The sequence below is a fragment of the Bombina bombina genome, chromosome 6 (genome assembly GCF_027579735.1).
Source record: "Bombina bombina isolate aBomBom1 chromosome 6, aBomBom1.pri, whole genome shotgun sequence".
In the NCBI taxonomy this organism is placed as follows: domain Eukaryota; kingdom Metazoa; phylum Chordata; class Amphibia; order Anura; family Bombinatoridae; genus Bombina; species Bombina bombina.
Genome location: NC_069504.1, coordinates 713,839,796 through 713,859,648, shown reverse-complemented (window position 1 = coordinate 713,859,648; position 19,853 = coordinate 713,839,796). Strand labels below are relative to the sequence as shown.

Sequence of the window (19,853 nt, the reverse complement as noted above, 5' to 3'; positions counted from 1 at the left end):
AGCCAGTAGCTGTACTAACTCATGGCATAATGCCGAAGGGCAAGCACAGTTATTGGCTAAGAGATGAAACGTCACCTCACTGAAAAAAATATTTACATTAAAATACACAGTAAAACACATTATTAAATATTATTATAGAATTATTATTTAGATATATTATAGCCTTTTGCAGTGCAATACATAGCTATATACCATATACTTTTGAACCCTCACAAATATTTTTTATTAATAATTTTATGAATAATTTATCAGATAGTGTTTACTTATGAGTGTAACACTTTATTTTAATGTATTTATGTTGTGTTTTGTGCAACTTAAATCTTATCCCTAACAATTTACTTTAGGTATTCATTCACATGTTTTCATTGTGCTTGAGCGTTCACTTTCCTCTTGTAATACGTATGCAAATAAATTAGTGCTGTGGAACCTGTTGGCGCTCTACAAATAACTTATAATAATAAAATGTGTCCGCAATTTTTCAATATTGCAATTGTAATCTAGCCAATAGTTGGCTAATTAAGCACATTGTAGGTGCTTGAAAGATGATTGTTAAGATCATGGCGTGCCGTTGGTGGACATCATAAGTGTTATAGGCTGGTATATTATGTGTCTTCTACGAAAGCAATTTATCTCATAGTGCCAACACTGCAGATAAACTTGAATATTGAGGGTTTATTTATTTATTTATTTATTTTTATTAGTTTTTAGTTGATCCAGCTTTAGTTGGCAGTAAAGACAAGTAGACCCTATTTATTTTAATTCCACCCAGAGAGCCTGGAGAGCCTCCAAAATACTTTTGAATGGTGAAATTACCTAATTCTGCTACATTCTACACAATGATTGGTTAGCTAAGAGCATAAATACATTTATATCTGTCTCTATGGATCCCGCCAGGCTTTCAAGGAGTGTGTCCCTGGATTTTTATTAATTTGCAAAAACTTGTAAATTCTGCTGACAATATTACTACGTTAAATTATTTGTATACTTTTATACATTTAGGGCTAGTGGAGCGTTAGTTAATCCTCCCGCTCGAGCGTTATCTACACAAGAAGTAAGCTTTTTGTACGTGTCGGGTTGCACTCGTATTTTGGGTTCAAAGTAAATTGTTTTTGATTGTGCACTAACCCAACGAGCACAAAAAGCCGAATTTAGACTATTGTGCATGCGATAACCTATTCCCCCATAGAAGTTAATGGAGCAAAAAAAAGTGTGGGAAAAAACCAACAAACACAAAATTTGCGTGCATACCTGATTGCATATTCTCATGTGCCCTAACCCGACAAAAAAATATGAATATTTCACATTCCAATGTTCTTCACATAGAAGTATATGTACTATTTATTCATAAATAAATATTTCTATATATATCGGATGGAATTTTGGCACAATATATATCTATACCTATATATATCTATATTATTATATATTATTATATATAGGATTATATATAGGAATAGATATATACAACTATATATATATATATATATGAATATCTATTTATAAATACTTAGAACATATTCTGCTATGTGCAGAACAAAGGAATGTGAAATACTTACAGTAAATACAAAGTTAAAACCTTTATTAAAAATGAATATTGTATAAATATGTTTTTTCATTTTTTTCATCTACTTAACTGAAAAGGGCTCCAATGCATTTATATGTCTTTATGTGTTTATATGTGTATATATGTCTGTAAATAGATATATACAAATATAAATACATAAATACATATGTACACATAAATAGACACACATATATATATATATATATATATATATATATATATATATATATACACATACACACACATCTTTAGACATGTATATGTATGTACCTCTATGTTAAAGCCCTTTGCCTGCTTTTTTTTTTCTAACACCTGAGACCTCATATCTTTGAGCCCTTATAAATTTTTTGTGCACTTTGTTTTAAAAATGTTTTATTATATGGTGTTATTATGAGAGTAACTGTACTGTGATTGGAACAGCCAATAGAATGTGAATAGGATTGAAGCTCAATCCTATTGGCTGATTACATCAGCCAATAGGATTTTTTCATCTTTAATTCCGATTGGCTGATAGAATTCTATTCAGCCAATCGGAATTAAAGTAGGAAAAATCTGATTGGCTGATTGAATCAGCCAATCAGATTGAGCTTGCATTCTATTGGCTGATCGGAACAGCCAATAGAATGCAAGCTCAATCTGATTGGCTGATTGGATCAGCCAATCGGATTGAACTTGATTCTGATTGGCTGATTCAATCAGCCAATCAGATTTTTCCTACCTTAATTCCGATTGGCTGATGGCTCAGATACACCTTCTTTTGGCACCCCCTATTAAAATCTATCACATAGGCTACTTTTGGAAGAGAGATTGCCTAAATTTCTGACTCTTGTTTCACTATCTCAGCTTGTATGTAAAATACAAATGATTCTGAATATTCATGTGAAAAATTACTTACTTGATCTCTGGTTTTTTATAAAAAATAATTTTAAACGTTCCTTAAATGAATTTTCATTCACATAAAATTCCACTTGAACCCTGCAAGAGATCATAAAGATAATTAAAAGGTGAGAAACAGTCAACTATTATTTTTCAAATCTGTTAACTGATACATTGGTCACCAAAGTAATATTTACCATTAAATAATTTATTTAGGAAATTAAAAATTGGATGAGTTTTACATGTAATTTTGTGTAGTGTGATGAACATACTGAGATCCATTAAGATCTGCTAAATCACCAGAACTATTAAATTCTATCTTTATGAGCTTTCTTGGAAGGGGCATTTAAAAAGAATCATTCTAACCTTTGCACAGTTTTGGGGAGGGGCATGATATCCTTCTATTGAAAGAGAACATCTCCCTTTTTAAAGTGGGAGTCACAAGCACTTCTACAATGTAAGTTATAAATGGAAAAAGGAGCATTAAATACAATACACCACACACACAATTCCTTGAACACACAACAACATTATGAGAGTGAAATTGAAAAAAAGCAAGGAAGCAGGTGTAGAGTGAACTAAGCTCCAAATACAAAATGGATAAAGAATAGGAAACTGCATAACAGACCAACACACAAAAGGAGATTACAATGATGGACAAACACCTAAGGTGATACAGATAACCATGTGTGTAACAACATATCTATAACATGAATTATGGCTTTCCCAAGTAAACTGCATAGGCAATATGTATATAGGGCAATGATGCTGATGAAATGCTCAGAGAAACAGCCCAACCAATCCCAGAGGTGAATAAGTGCATTGTCGTCTTGTAATCCTTTGTTGAAAAGAATACATAGGTAGGCTTAGAAGCTAGCTGCTGATTGGTGGCTGAACATATATGCCTGTTGTCATTGGCTTACAGATGTGTTCAGCTAACTCCTAAGTAGTGCATTGCTGCTCCTTCCTAAAGGATACAAATGTGGTTTTTAACTATTACATTGGCAAAATACTGAGGGTTCGCTTGACTCATCCCCTATATACTCCAGCCACAGAATGAGGATTCCATTTATAAAGTTCCACAATGAGTTATTGATTATTACTGCATATAGAATCACACCCAATATCAGGTACAGCCATAGGGCATCATTAGGATGTGCCTCTTTTTTGAAGTAGGGTAGATAATGTACAAGACTGATTTTATATCATTTAGTTGAATCAATAAAACTTATCATATGTTTATAAGCTGCTATATGATGTCACCATTTATCTAATTTCAGAAATAATTTGAAATATTATTAAAAACTCTCAAGTAATTCCATAACTTTAGTTTTATGATCTTTAAAAATGTACAGTTAGCAATAGTCAATGAGCTCCATTTACTATTCGTCAGGTGGACCATGTCCGCCGGACCTTACTGCGAGCAGATAGCATATGCTGTCCTTATTTAACATTGCAAAAGCATTGCACCAGCAATGCTTGTGCAACGTTGCCTCCTGCTAGCAGGTGCTGTCAATCATCTAAATCGGATTGGGATGATTTCAATTGGCCTTTTAGGTAGTGGACAGGTTAAGGAGCAGCATTCTTAAAACTGCTGCTACTTAACTATCATTCCAGGCCTCTGAAGCTGCAATCACTGCTTGGTAAATGGAGCTGAAAGAGTCAAAGACTGTGTTATTACAAAAGCTTTATCCCAAGTACACTTGTAGCTGTACTTAAAGATATAGGATACAACATAAGGCAATTCTACATATACATAATCTTGTGGCACTTACTGCAGAGAACATCTGGTCTCAAACAGGAAACAGAAAGTGAGCCAATTGGCAGTGGCAGTCACATGACTGCCAATCATTGCGTTGAATGTGCAATGGTTGTGTCTCTAGTAGGACTTTATCTATGTGTTTACCCCCAGTGGTGAATCACATAATGTGCTCCAGTGAGTAGTGAACAAATTATATGCTCTGACTAAATAAAGTGTTTAATGTCCCTTTAATATAACAATATAGATGTAAAACATAAATTACCTTACTTCCTTCAGGTACCAAAATTAGGGATAATTAACAAGAAATGTACTTGCATGGTAACTAGTGACTTCAACAACCACGATCACTAATGATCACAGTTAGAGTCTTCCTCCAGAAACATATTCTTAAATAGAAACCATTGCATAGTTGAGAAGACTTCTGGCTAAACTGACATAGAATATTAGAGCATGATCTCCTGAAGGACTTAACATTTAAAAACTGTCAGTGTTGCAGTCTTTGTAATAACAACCGTTATGCTACCTGAGGATAAGAGAAACTGAAATGTTAAAGGTTTAATATAATTGGTTTCCAACAGTGGTTTTATCATTGGGGTTAATTCTTCATTATTCTTTCACCTCAAATTTAGATTTTCCTCTGTACAAGATGATATTTTTTGCTATTTTTTATCTCCCTGAAATATATTATTTAGCATGTCATATCTGTACAATATTTGGATCCATCATTTAAAATAAAAAGTACAACCATAGCAAGAAACAATCTACATCTTAGAGTTGTTGTTTTTTTTTTTAAAGGGAAAGTCTAGTCAGAATTAAACTTTCATGATTCAGATAGGGCATGTGATTTTCTTTACAATTTACTTTTATTATCAAATTTGCTTTATTTTCTTGGTATTATTGTTGAAAGCTAGACCTAGGTAGGCTCATATGCTAATTTCTAAGACCTTGAAGGCCGCCTCTTATCTAAATGCATTTAACAGTTTTTCACAGCTAGAGGGTGTTAATTCATGTGTGCCATATAGATAACATTGTGCTTGCGTCCTTGGAGTTACTTATGAGAGGGCACTGATTGACTAAAATGCAAATCTGTCAAAATAACTGAAATAAGGGAGCAGTCTGCAGAGCCTTAGATACAAGGTAATCACAGAGGTAAAAGTATATTAATATAACCATGTTGGTTATGCAAAACTGGAGAATGGGTAATAAAGTGGTTATGTATCTTTTTAAACAATAAAAAATCTGGAGTAGACTGTCCCTTTAAGTATTAGTCATATTATTTAAAGGGACACTGAACCCAAATTTTTTCTTTTGTGATTCAGATAGAGTATGCAATTTTAAGCAACTTTCTAATTTACTCCTATTAGCAAATTATCTTCATTCTCTTGGTATCTTTATTTGAAAAGCAAGAATGTAAGTTTAGATGCCGGCCCATTTTGGTGAACAACCTGGGTTGTTCTTGCTGATTGGTCGATACATTCATCCACCAATAAACAAGTGCTGTCCCAGGTTCTTGGCTTTCTTTTTCAAATAAAGATAGCAAGAGAACAAAGAAAAATTGATAATAGGAGTAAATTAGAAAGTTGCTTAAAATTGCATGCTCTATCTGAATCATGAAAGAAAAAATTTGGGTTCAATGTCCCTTTAATATAATTAATAGTCAGCTAGATTACGAGTTTGACGTTATGGCCCATAACGCTTCTTTTTCCCTAACGCTGCTATTACAAGTCTTGTTGGTATAGGTGTACCGCACACCTTTTAGCCAGTCATGCAACGTCAGTACTGCACTTTAAAAAAAAAAATCTTTTTCAATGGGACTCCCATAGCGCCGGTATTACGAGTTTGCCTGGGAGGCCAAAAAGTGAGCAGTACACCCTATACCGACAAGATCCATACCGCCATCTAAAGTCAGTAGTTATGAGTTTTACGTTACAAAGCTGTACTATAAAACTCATAACTAAAGTGTTAAAAAGTACACTAACACCCATAAACTACTAATTAACCCCTAAACCGAGGTCCTCCCACATCACAAACACTATAATAAATGTATTAACCCCTAATCTGCCGCTCCGGACATTGCCGCCACTATTAAAATGTATTAACCCCTATTCCACCGCTCCCCGACATCGTCGCCACTATAATAAAACTATTAACCCCTAAACTGCCACCCTCCCGCATCGCAAACACTATTTATAAAATAAATATACCAAAATATCACAGAAAAATAAAAGTGAGATAAATGTGATAATACAATCATACAATATAAAATAGATGGACCATAAAGTGACAGTTCATAAGTAAGGATATATTCATTCTCTCTGGGTTCTCCAGACTGATACATTTGTTTACGAGTGATTACTCACATTTGTTGGAGCTTAAACCAAGCTCAGAGGAAATGTGCACTCCCACTTTATACTGGTGGGAAAACAGTTACTCTCATGCAGATATGATAAAATCAAATATTTATTAAAATAGGTAAAAAGCGTCACAAATGCACCATAAACACCTATGACAGAGGGCAAATGAGCAATAATATGTATAATATTACTCAAAAGAGCAGTTCCAAGTCCTGGATGGTGATGGATGGAGAAGCAGAAACGAAACCGCTAAATCCTCCACCTAGCAATACCAGTAGGAAACACTCCTCCTCCAGGTGTACAAGCAGATGTAAAGACGCACTGGAGAGTCTAATGTTAACAGTTCCAACGTACGTTTCGCTGGATCAGCTTTTTCAAGGAATTAAACACTATTTAAATATAATTAACCCCTAATCTGGCATCCGCCCCCACACCGCCGCAATAATAAACCTATTAACCCCTAAACCGCAAGCCCCCCACAACAAAATATACTTAAATAAACTTAAATAAACTATTAACTCCTAAACCGAAAGGCCCCACAACGAAATATATTAAATTAAACTATTAACCCCTAAAACCAACGCCCCCCTAACTTTATATTAAAATTACAATTTCCCTATCTTAAATTAAATTAAAACTTACCTGTCAAATTAAATAAATTAATTTTAAACTAACAATTAAACTAAGATAATTCTTAAACTACAATTAAACTAACTACCAATTAATTTAAACTAAACTACACATTAAAAAATCCTAACACTACTACTCTAAAAATTACAAAAAGTATCTAATTACAAAAATAAATAAAATAATTAAATTACGAAAAATAAGAAGCAAATTATCAAAAATAAAAAGAATTACACCTAATCTATTAGCCCTATCAAAATAAAAAAGCCCCTCAAAATAAAAAAACCCTAGCCTACAATAAACTACTAATGGCCCTTAAAAGGGCCTTTTGAGGGGCATTGCCCCAAAGATAACAGCTCTTTTATCTGTAAAAAAAATACAGGCGGCAAGAAGTCTTCATCCGGACGGCCTCTTCGATCTTCATCCAGTTGGCGAAGTCCTCATCCAGGCAACAAGAAGTCTTCATCTAGACAGCATCTTCTATCTTTATCGATCCGGCGTGGAGCGGGTCCATCCTGAAGACATCCGGCGCAGAGCATCCTCTTCATATGGTCTCCGCCATACACTGGAACTTCAATGCAAGTGACGCCATCCAAGATGGCGTCACTTGCATTCCTATTGGCTGAAAGATTTCAATCAGCCAATAGGATTAGAACTGCTAAAATCATATTGGCTGTTCCAATCTCATGATCCATTCCAAAGCAACATACTTTGGTTTCACAACATGTACAGGTAGCCCTCAGTTTACGCCGGGGTTAGGTTCCAGAAGCAATGGTTGTAAATCGAAACCGTTGTAAATTGAAACCCAGTTTATAATGTAAGTCAAAGGGAAGTGAGGGAGATAGGTTCCACGCTCCTCTCAAAATTGTCATAAGTAACACCTAATACATTATTTTTAAAGCTTTGAAATGAGGACTGAAAATGCTAAACAGCATTATAAACCTAATAAAATAATCACACAACACAGAGTTAACTTGCATTTTTCTGCAAACAGATCTTTCTATGCATTTCAATCTGGACTGATTTATAGACAGGAAGATCTTGTTCCTTTGAAATCTGCTCGATAGCTCAGGTCTGGTTAAACTGATTAATTTCAGCTTGTTTGGCTTTGCTGCAACACAAGCGGACAGCTCCACCTATTGGCTATTTTAATAAATGCACTGCTTCTCAATGCTTTTCAATAGCAGTCACATGACTGGAAAAAAAGGTTGTTATTCTGAAATGGTGTAAATTGAACCTTTGTAAAACGAGGGCCATCTGTACTTTTCTTGAACACAATATAGCAGTAATGTGTGTAGCAATGTTATGCAACTAACCTGTAGAGAAAGCTTTATCTGCAACAGGTAGTAATAAATAACAGAAGGGTACACCCACAACTCTGCCTTCACCTACTACTACTACTACTATACACTCTGTTTGGGTATCTCCTATACAAAGGCAGATACACGCTCAGTTTGTGTTCAAACAGTCTTCTTCATTAAACAGTGCTTCTAGCCATACTGCTTTGTTTACCATAGATTTTTATCATACAGTGACTGGAGCTACTTAATCTTTATCTCCCTCTACAGGTTGTTTGCATAACACTGGTAAATATTCTGTGGCCTTATAACACACAAACACACATGCACACTCATGAGCCTACCTCAGTATGCCCTCATAGAAAGGAGCTATGTTTTGATGAAAGATGCCAATAGAAAGAGGTCAATTTAATAATAGAAGGGATTGTCGTTTGTCTTTAATTGTATGCTCTTTCTGAATCATGAGAGTTTTATTTTGACTTCCAAGTTCCTTTAATCTTGAGGTAGTGTAAGCATAACAGACTTGTAAATATCTACAGTCTTTATCTGGCCTTCCACATTAATATTACTGGCCAAAAAAAATTAAATTTATGTTAAAACATACAAAACTGTCTGCTTAATTGCATATTTTTATGAAACATCTTGAGAACCTTATTATAGAAGATTATCATAGTTAATATGCTTTGCTCAAACATATTGAAAATGTGAATAATTTCAAAAGAGGATGATGAGTCACTCAAATGTCTCACCTATTACAAGCGTTTGTTCATGTAGAAAAGATGACTGACAAAAATAAAAAGCCCAATTAACTAAGAGCAGCTCTCTTTAGATTTCACATGCCTGAATTGTCACCTCAACACTTTATGCATTGAATCATAGATTCTATTCATAGTACATCAAATAATATTTTGAAAACTCTTCAAATTGTGAATTGTAAAATAAACAAGAACTACATTACTGAGTAATGAAGAATGTCATTATCATATTTAAATATTTTATACAATTCACATTTATTTACCACCCTCAAATGTCTATATAGATTAAAGCAAATCTTTTTTTTAATCAATGTTTTATATGCTACTTATGTCAAAAATGTAATATTAAATCTGAGCTGACTACCAAACTTAATTTCCTTTTTGTTTTTCATTATCACATGTGAAATAATTTTTACATTTGAAATTAGATCATATTTAGGTTAAATATTTCCTCATTCAAGTTATGAGAATATATGTATTAAAAATAGTTGTGTCAAACTTCTAAATCCTTAGTGCTTCTGAATCTGTTGGAGCTCTGCAAAAAACGGATAATAATAATAATAATAATCCTCTGTTAAATAAATATTATATAAATGTGTATATTTATTTATACAGTTTACTAGGCGATAAGCCTTCCCAGAGGGCAGTCTATGTTTAAAAAATTATAAAAAACCCAAAGGTGATATTACAAAAAATAAAAAATGTAAAATTACAGAAAAAAAAATAAACAAAGCTATCCAAAATAAAAAATTTAAACCTAAACTAATACCTCTATAAAAATAAAAAATCCCCCCAAAAATAAAAACACCCCTTAATCTAATACTAAACTATCAATATTCAGTAAAAGGGCTTTTGTAGGGCAGAGACCGCACACAAAGAAGCCAGCTCACAACAGAGTGCCGCTGTCTCGGTCGAATATCAAAGGTAAGCCAAAGGCTAAGAGGCATCTCGGCAGAAGCCACACCTGATGCAAAAACTTTGTGATATGCAATAAGTGCCGCCGAGCACAACTGAATGAATTACACCCTTGGGAACTTATAACAGTGTTGAAACACAAAGTATCCATAGCAGACACAAGCTGTCCAGTACTTTTAACAATAATTCAGAGACTATTTTTTTAGAGAAATTGGACGTCCATTTTTTATAAGGTTTTATGTAAATGTGTCGACACAATTGTTATGTATGTTATATTTGACAGATTAATAAATGTATATACCCGACATTCTGTGCATAAATTTCATTTTTAAGTAAATACATAGGCCTAGATTTAGAGTTGGGCGGTAGCCGTCAAAACCAGCGTTAGAGGCTACTAACGCTGGTTTTTACCGCCCTCTGGTATTTGGAGTCACTGAAAAAAGGGTCTAACGCTCACTTTCCAGCCGTGACTTTTCCATACCGCAGATCCCTTACGTCAATTGCATATCCTATCTTTTCAATGGGATCTTTCTAACTCCGGTATGTAGAGTCGTTGCTGAAGTGAGCGTTAGAAATCTAACGACAAAACTCCAGCCGCAGAAAAAACCCAGGAGTTAAGAGCTTTTTGGGCTAACGCCGGTTCATAAAGCTCTTAACTACTGTGCCCTAAAGTACACTAACACCCATAAACTACCTATGTACCCCTAAACCGAGGTCCCCCCACATCGCCGACACTCGATTAAATTTTTTTAACCCCTAATCTGCCGACCGCCACCTACGTTATACTTATGTACCCCTAATCTGCTGCCCCTAACACCGCCGACCCCTATATTATATTTATTAACCCCTAACCTGCCCCCCACAACGTCGCCGCCAGATACCTACAATAATTAACCCCTAATCTGCCGACCGCAAAGCGCCGCCACCTACATTATAGCTATGTACCCCTAATCTGCTGCCCCTAACACCGACGACCCCTATATTATATTTATTAACCCCTAATCTGCCCCCCACAACGTCGCCTCCACCTGCCTACACTGATTAACCCCTAATCTGCCGACCGGACCTGAGCGCTACTATAATAAAGTTATTAACCCCTAATCCGCCTCACTAACCCTATAATAAATAGTATTAACCCCTAATCTGCCCTCCCTAACATCGCCGACACCTAACTTCAATTATTAACCCCTAATCTGCCGACTGGAGCTCACCGCTACTATAATAAATGTATTAACCCCTAAAGCTAAGTCTAACCCTAACACTAACACCCCCCTAAATTAAATATAATTTAAATCTAACGAAATTAATTAACTCTTCTTAAATAAATTATTCCTATTTAAAGCTAAATACTTACCTGTAAAATAAATCCTAATATAGCTACAATATAAATTATAATTACATTGTAGCTATTTTAGGATTAATATTTATTTTACAGACAACTTTGTAATTATTTTAACCAGGTACAATAGCTATTAAATAGTTACCTAGTTAAAATAATTACAAAATTACCTGTAAAATAAATCCTAACCTAAGTTACAATTAAACCTAACACTATACTATCATTAAATTAATTAAATAAAATACCTACAATTACCTACAATTAAACCTAACACTACACTATCAATACATTAATTAAATACAATATCTACAAATAACTACAATGAAATAAACTAACTAAAGTACAAAAAATAAAAAAGAACTAAGTTACAAAAAATAAAAAAATATTTACAAACATAAGAAAAATATTACAACAATTTTAAACTAATTACACCTACTCTAAGCCCCCTAATAAAATAACAAAGACCCCCAAAATAAAAAATGCCCTACCCTATTCTAAATTAAAAAAGTTAAAAGCTCTTTTACCTTACCAGCCCTGAACAGGGCCCTTTGCGGGGCATGCCCCAAGAAGTTCAGCTCTTTTGCCTGTAAAAAAAAACATACAATACCCCCCCCCAACATTACAACCCACCACCCACATACCCCTAATCTAACCCAAACCCCCCTTAAATAAACCTAACACTAAGCCCCTGAAGATCTTCCTACCTTGTCTTCACCATCCAGGTTCATCGATCCGTCCTGAAGAGCTCCTCCGATGTCCTGATCCAAGCCCAAGCGGGGGGCTGAAGAGGTCCATGATCCGGTCGAAGTCTTCATCCAAGCGGGGCAGAAGAGGTCTTCCATCTGATTGAAGTCTTCATCCAGGCGACATCTTCTATGGTCTTCCATCCGGAGCGAAGCGGCAGCATCCTGAAGACCTCCGACGCGGAACATCCATCCGGCCCGACGACTGAACGACGAATGACGGTTCCTTTAAATGACGTCATCCAAGATGGCGTCCCTCTAATTCCGATTGGCTGATAGGATTCTATCAGCCAATCGGAATTAAGGTAGGAATATTCTGATTGGCTGATGGAATCAGCCAATCAGAATCAAGTTCAATCCGATTGGCTGATCCAATCAGCCAATCAGATTGAGCTCGCATTCTATTGGCTGATCGGAACAGCCAATAGAATGCGAGCTCAATCTGATTGGCTGATTGGATCAGCCAATCGGATTGAACTTGATTCTGATTGGCTGATTCCATCAGCCAATCAGAATATTCCTACCTTAATTCCGATTGGCTGATAGAATCCTATCAGCCAATCGGAATTCGAGGGACGCCATCTTGGATGACGTCATTTAAAGGAACCGTCATTCGTCGTTCAGTCGTCGGGCCGGATGGATGTTCCGCGTCGGAGGTCTTCAGGATGCTGCCGCTTCACTCCGGATGGAAGACCATAGAAGATGCCGCCTGGATGAAGACTTCAATCGGATGGAAGACCTCTTCTGCCCCGCTTGGATGAAGACTTCGACCGGATCATGGACCTCTTCAGCCCCCCGCTTGGGCTTGGATCAGGACATCGGAGGAGCTCTTCAGGACGGATCGGTGAACCTGGATGGTGAAGACAAGGTAGGAAGATCTTCAGGGGCTTAGTGTTAGGTTTATTTAAGGGGGGTTTGGGTTAGATTAGGGGTATGTGGGTGGTGGGTTGTAATGGGGGGGGGGTATTATATGTTTCATTTTACAGGCAAAAGAGCTGAACTTCTTGGGGCATGCCCCGCAAAGGGCCCTGTTCAGGGCTGGTAAGGTAAAAGAGCTTTTAACTTTTTTAATTTAGAATAGGGTAGGGCATTTTTTATTTTGGGGGTCTTTGTTATTTTATTAGGGGGCTTAGAGTAGGTGTAATTAGTTTAAAATTGTTGTAATATTTTTCTTATGTTTGTAAATATTTTTTTATTTTTTGTAACTTAGTTCTTTTTTATTTTTTGTACTTTAGTTAGTTTATTTCATTGTAGTTATTTGTAGATATTGTATTTAATTAATGTATTGATAGTGTAGTGTTAGGTTTAATTGTAGGTATTTTATTTAATTAATTTAATGATAGTATAGTGTTAGGTTTAATTGTAACTTAGGTTAGGATTTATTTTACAGGTAATTTTGTAATTATTTTAACTAGGTAACTATTTAATAGCTATTGTACCTGGTTAAAATAATTACAAAGTTGCCTGTAAAATAAATATTAATCCTAAAATAGCTACAATGTAATTATAATTTATATTGTAGCTATATTAGGATTTATTTTACAGGTAAGTATTTAGCTTTAAATAGGAATAATTTATTTAAGAAGAGTTAATTAATTTTGTTAGATTAAAATTATATTTAATTTAGGGGGTGTTAGTGTTAGGGTTAGACTTAGCTTTAGGGGTTAATACATTTATTAGAATAGCGATGAGCTCTGGTCGGCAGATTAGGGGTTAATAATTTAAGTTAGGTGTCGGCGATGTTAGGGATGGCAGATTAGGGGTTAATACTATTTATTATAGGGTTAGTGAGGCGGATTAGGGGTTAATAACTTTATTATAGTAGCGCTCAGGTCCGGTCGGCAGATTAGGGGTTAATCAGTGTAGGCAGGTGGAGGCGACGTTGTGGGGGGCAGATTACGGGTTAATAAATATAATATAGGGGTCTGCGGTGTTAGGGGCAGCAGATTAGGGGTACATAAGGATAATGTAAGTAGCGGCGGTGTCCGGAGCGGCAGATTAGGGGTTAATAATAATATGCAGGGGTCAGCGATAGCGGGGGTGGCAGATTAGGGGTTAATAAGTGTAAGGCTAGGGGTGTTTAGACTCGGGGTACATGTTAGGGTGTTAGGTGCAGACTTAGGAGGTGTTTCCCCATAGCAAACAATGGGGCTGCGTTAGGAGCTGAACGCGGCTTTTTTGCAGGTGTTAGGTTTTTTTTCTGCTCAAACAGCCCCATTGTTTCCTATGGGGGAATCGTGCACGAGCACGTTTTTGAGGCTGGCCGCTTGCGTAAGCAACTCTGGTATCGAGAGTTGAAGCTGCGTTAAAAATGCTCTACGCTCCTTTTTTGGAGCCTAACGCAGCCTTTTTTTGGACTCTCAATACCAGAGTTATTTTTATGGTGCGGCCAGAAAAAAGGCAGCGTTAGCTACGCGGGTCGTTACCGACAAAACTCTAAATCTAGCCGATAATTTCTTATTATTTTTTATAACTCCTATTCATATAATCTGTGCATAGTACACGTAGTACTAAATTATATCCAGATTCTATGCTTAGTACATATAGTGCTTAAAGTATATTTAGTGCTTGCTTAGAATAGCATCAATCTAGAATTTTGCCTGGAGGAATCCCCCAGCTACTACAAGTGAGTAGGGCCTGTATATTTCACCTCTTTGTTGTCACTTTTCCTCCTGTATTAGGATTATTCTAGAGGGAATCCCTTGTACATGGCAGAGGGGTGAGGACGCTAGCGCCAGTCTAATACCATATCCATAAAACTTTTGTAGGGCATTGCCCTAAGTTAAACTGCTCTTTTTTCCTAAAAGAAATGACCAATTACCCCTAACAATTACCCCCTAACTTAACAGTAGTCTAAAAAAACCTAAACTATTTGTATGGGTTTGCCCATACAGCCCATGCATTCAGCTCTTTTACAGCCCAAAAAACCCTAATCTAAAAAAAAAAGAAATAGGTACTCACCGTTCCTGAAGTCCAGTGGAGAAGGTCTTCTTCCAGGTGGCTCCATCAGCTTCTATCTTCATCCGGAGCGAAGGCGGCGCAGAGCAGAGGTGTGGAGCTGGCTTCCCCAATGCGCGGATCCAGAGTGGCGGTCCTCAGCGGCAGTCCTCAGCGGTGGTCCTCAGCGGCGGTCTTAAGCGCCAGCGGTCCAAAGCAGCGTGGAGACTCCTCTTCATCTGATCTCCGTCGTACACTGAAAATTTAATGCAAGGTACCGCATTCAATTTGGGATACCTTGCATTCCTATTGGCTGAAATTTTGAAATCAGTCAATAGGATTAGAGCTACTGAAATCCTATTGGCTGTTTAAATCAGCCAATAAGATTTCAGTAGCTTTCATCCTATTGGCTGATTTAAAAATTTCAGCCAGTAGGAATGCAAAGTACCCCAATAAATATGGGGTACCTTGCATTTAATCTTCAGTTTGCGACAGACGATCGAATGAAGAGGAGTCTCCACACTGATTTGGAGAGCCACCGCTGAAGACCGCCGCTGAAGACCACCGCTGAGGACCGCTGCTGCCGCTGAGATCCGCCACTGAGTATCCGTGCATCTGGGGCTAGCCAGCTCCGCACTTCCGCCCTGCACCGCCTTTGCTCCGGATGAAGACAGAAGATGATGGAGCAACCTGGAAGAAGACCTTCTCTGCCAGACTTCAGGAACGGTGAGTACCTATTTGGGGGTTAGATTTAGGATCTTTTTTATTTTTGGGGGGTTTCTATCAATACCCTGCCACTTTTGGAATCCTTTCACCACCCTGCCACTTTCGGAATCCACCTTGGATGCAGCCCGCACAGCCAACATTCTTTTGGCTGCCTCACGCATCCAACATTCCTTTGAGGATGCATGCGCAACTGGCGACACAGACAGACGCATTACAAAAGCGATTATAGTATAGATTATATTTATTGGTAACTAGTGTTTTTTTAGAGAGTTACCTTAAAGGGACCCTCAAGTCAAAATAAACTTTTATGATGCAGACAGAGCATGCAGTTTTAAGACACTTTCCAATTTATTTCCATTATCAAATTTTGCAGTCTTTTTATATAAATGTAAATGTAAATATGTAAAAAGATCCTACTGTGCATGTGCACAAGTTCACAGAGTATACGTTTACTAGTCTGTGATTGGCTGATATCTGTCACATGATACAAAAAAAGAAAAGATGAGAAAAAATACATTTGTCAGAAAAAAAGCCTACAGCTTATTTGAAATTCAGAGTAAGTGCTATTGCACTGTCTTTTTATTATGTGCTTGTTAATGATGTAATTCTACTACATTGAGTGGTCCTTTAAATTGATGGTGAATTCTCCTCTTTTAAAATGAATATGCGCTATAACTTACTCTTTAATATAGATATGAAATTCAAATACCCTGCGCTCCGCCACCCACTTCAGAAGTCAATTTTTCTGTGAGCTAACAGTTTGAACTGTTCTCCAATCAGCACTATCCCCTTAAGGCACTTTTTTGTAGCTAGAGCACAATTAAGACCATTAGCTCACACAAAAATTGACTTTTGAAGTGGGCGGCGGAGCGTGGGGTATTCAAATTTTATATCTGAATTAAAAAGTCAGTTATATTAATTCTTCATTACAACTGATTAATTAAACTCTAAACTCTCTAAAATATCTTTAATATTTTGGATCAGTTTTCATAAAGGGGATAGTTTACCATCACTTTAATGAATTAATGAAACAATAAAGTCAAATTTAAACATTTATGATTTGGAAAGAGCATGCAATTTTGGTTGGTTATTTGATATCCTTTGTTAAAGAGTAATCCTACTGTCTTCTCTTATATCTCCTCACTCCTCAATCTCCAAACATCTCTTCTCCATTTTCAACACTCTCCTCTATCCACCTGCATCACCCTCTTCATCTGCCTTTAGTGCTCAAGACTTTGCAGACTACTCTCTCACCAACCTCGTAGGAAGGCACGGGCAGACGCCTACGATTGGTCTGAAACTTTTGGCGCTGCATAGAACGATGAAGGCAATCCTGAATCTGCACCCACATGGAACGGAGATAACTTGGAGGAAGCATTAATAGCACTATTACAAGCAAACTCTAACCAAGGTAACAGTTCAGACCAATTATTATGGTGATCTGAGACATAGCAATGGAGGAACTGTTCCAGGGCTTGATTAGACCGTTCCGCAGCCCCATTGGGTTGAGGGTGATATGCAGAGGAGAAGGAAAACTGGATCCCCATTTGAGCACAAAAGGAACGCCAAAATCTAGAGACAAACTGGCTACCCCGGTCCGACACTATCTCCTTGGGTAACCCATGTAAACGGAAGACCTCCCGGGCAAAAATTGAAGCAAGCTCCTGAGCGGTAGGCAACTTCATCAAGGGAATGCAATGTGACATTTTAGAAAAAAGGTCAACCACCATAAGGATAACAGTATTGCCATTGGAAACAGGGAGCTTGACAATGAAGTCCATGGAAAGATGTGTCCAAGGACGCTCACCATTAGCAATAGGTTGAAGAAGACCTACAGGAAGATGTTGAGGAGTCTTATTCTGTGCACAAACTGAGCAGGAGGCAACATACGCAGCAACATCAGAACGAAGACCTGGCCACCAGAATTGTCGAGTGACAGACCAAATCATTTGGTTCTTGCCTGGGTGACCTGCGGCTTTAGGAAAGTGGTAAGTGTGCAAAAGTTTAGTTTGAAGATTCTCAGGAACAGAACACTTACCACTAGGTTTCTCAGGAGGTGCATTAGTTTGTGCAGCCAGGATCTCCTCCCCCAAGGGAGAAGTCAAATTAGTATGTATGGTAGCCAAAATATGGTCAGGAGGTATAACTGGAGTAGCTACAGACTCCTTCTTGGACAGAGGCGAAAATTGTTGAGAGAAGGCATCAGCCCTAACATTCTTACTACCAGGCAGGTAGGAGACCACATAATTAAACCGAGACAAAAATAGCGCCCATCTGGCCTGTCGGGGCGACAAACGTTTTGCTTCAAATAGATAAGTTAAATTCTTGTGGTCAGTAGGAATGAGCACTGGCATGCTAGTACCCTAGAGAAGATGCCTCCATTCCTTGAGTGCCAAAATTATGGCCAGTATTTCCCTGTTGCCAATTTCATAATTGCACTCCGCTGGAGACAATTTCTTAGAAAAGAAACCACACAGATGCAAGGAACCGCCAGGCGTAGGACGTTGAGACAAGAGGGCACCTACTCCAGTCTCAGACGCATCAACCTCAAGAACGAAAGGCAGGACAGGTTTTGGATGAGCCAGAACTGGAGCGGCAGGAAAGGCAGTTTTAATGAACGGAATAGGGTAAGCATTCTTAATGGTAAGATGATTAAGACCCCTATAATCGATGCATGGTCTTAACTCGCCACCCTTTTTCTTCACAAAGAAGAAGCCAGCCCCTGCAGGAGAGCAGGGTTTGCGGATGATCCCCTGTGACAGAGCATCGTCAACATACTCCTCCATAGCACAATTCTCTGCAACAGACAGAGGGTAAACCCGGCCCTGAGGAGGAATGGCTCCGGGTTGCAGGTCTATGGTACAATCATAAGACCGGTGAGGAGGCAACGTACCGGCATGCACCTTGTCAAAAACGTCTAGGAACTCTCGGTACTCCTCTGGCAATTGAGATACCGAAGAAGTGCACAAGACTTTAACTGGTTCCCAAAGACAAGTGGAAAAACATTGCGGAGACCACGACAAAATTTCGGACTTGCGCCAGTCGAGACTGGGATTGTGCTTTTGGAGCTAGGTATAACCCAGAAAAAACAGAAAATGCGGAGAGCTTATCACCTGGAACTGGAGGGTTTCAAAATGGAGAGCCCCAACAGCCATGGATAACGGAGCAGTTTAGTGAGTAATGAGTGCGGGCTGAAGGGGCCTGCCATCAATGGCCTCAATAGCAAGAGGAACGGACTGAGGCAAAAAAGGAATGGAGTGATTTGATACAAAAGCACTGTCAATGAAATAGCCCGCAGCACCGGAGTCAACAAGAGCCTGGGTGACTATGGAGGAGTCCACCCAGGAAAGGACAACCGTGACCAAAGGTTTCTCCTTTAGTGGTTCCGGGGACGAGGATAAACTACCCAATGTCTGCCCCTGACAGGACCTTAGATGTGAGCATTTTCCGGCCGTGTAGGACAAGACTTCAAAAGGTGGCCCTGTAACCCACAATAGAGGCAGAGCAACTCCCTCCTCCTAAAGGCTCTCTTTGCCGTGGAAAGACACGTGAATCCCAACTGCATCGGCTCAGCAGTACCTGGTGACTCGGGACCTAGTTCTATATATATATATATATATATATATATATATATATGTTGCAGGTAAAGTCAGATATTGGGTAATCCTAGGATTACCCAGGAAAAACGGACATTACCCAAGTAGCTGTGGGTAAAGCCCGATGTATGATCATAAATCCCCTCAGAATGCGGAGTCACTGCATCAAAAATATATAGTGTGCACTATAATTCCCATATGTTCACTATCTTTTTTGCTTCCGCCTGGGGGGTTCCAAGGGATAAGCCCCCCTTGTAAACCTCATTCCCCAAGGTTCACTTGGGGTGGATGCCAGAGGATCAGCGGGGCTCCTTCCTTGAACCTCCCAGGTGTAGGCAAAATAAATAGTGTAGATGGGGGA

The 19,853-nt window shown here is 37.9% G+C and overlaps 1 protein-coding gene across 1 annotated transcript in view; it reads right to left on the bottom strand.

Moving 5' to 3' along the window:
- The window catches only part of LOC128663525 (potassium channel subfamily T member 2-like), a 772,127-nt gene that overhangs the window by 530,773 nt on the left and 221,501 nt on the right, over positions 1–19,853 (bottom strand). Inside the window, exon 2 of the mRNA XM_053717898.1 lies at positions 2,460–2,539. Coding sequence (XP_053573873.1) covers positions 2,460–2,539 — 80 coding nt within the window. The remainder of the gene's footprint in view (positions 1–2,459; positions 2,540–19,853) is intronic.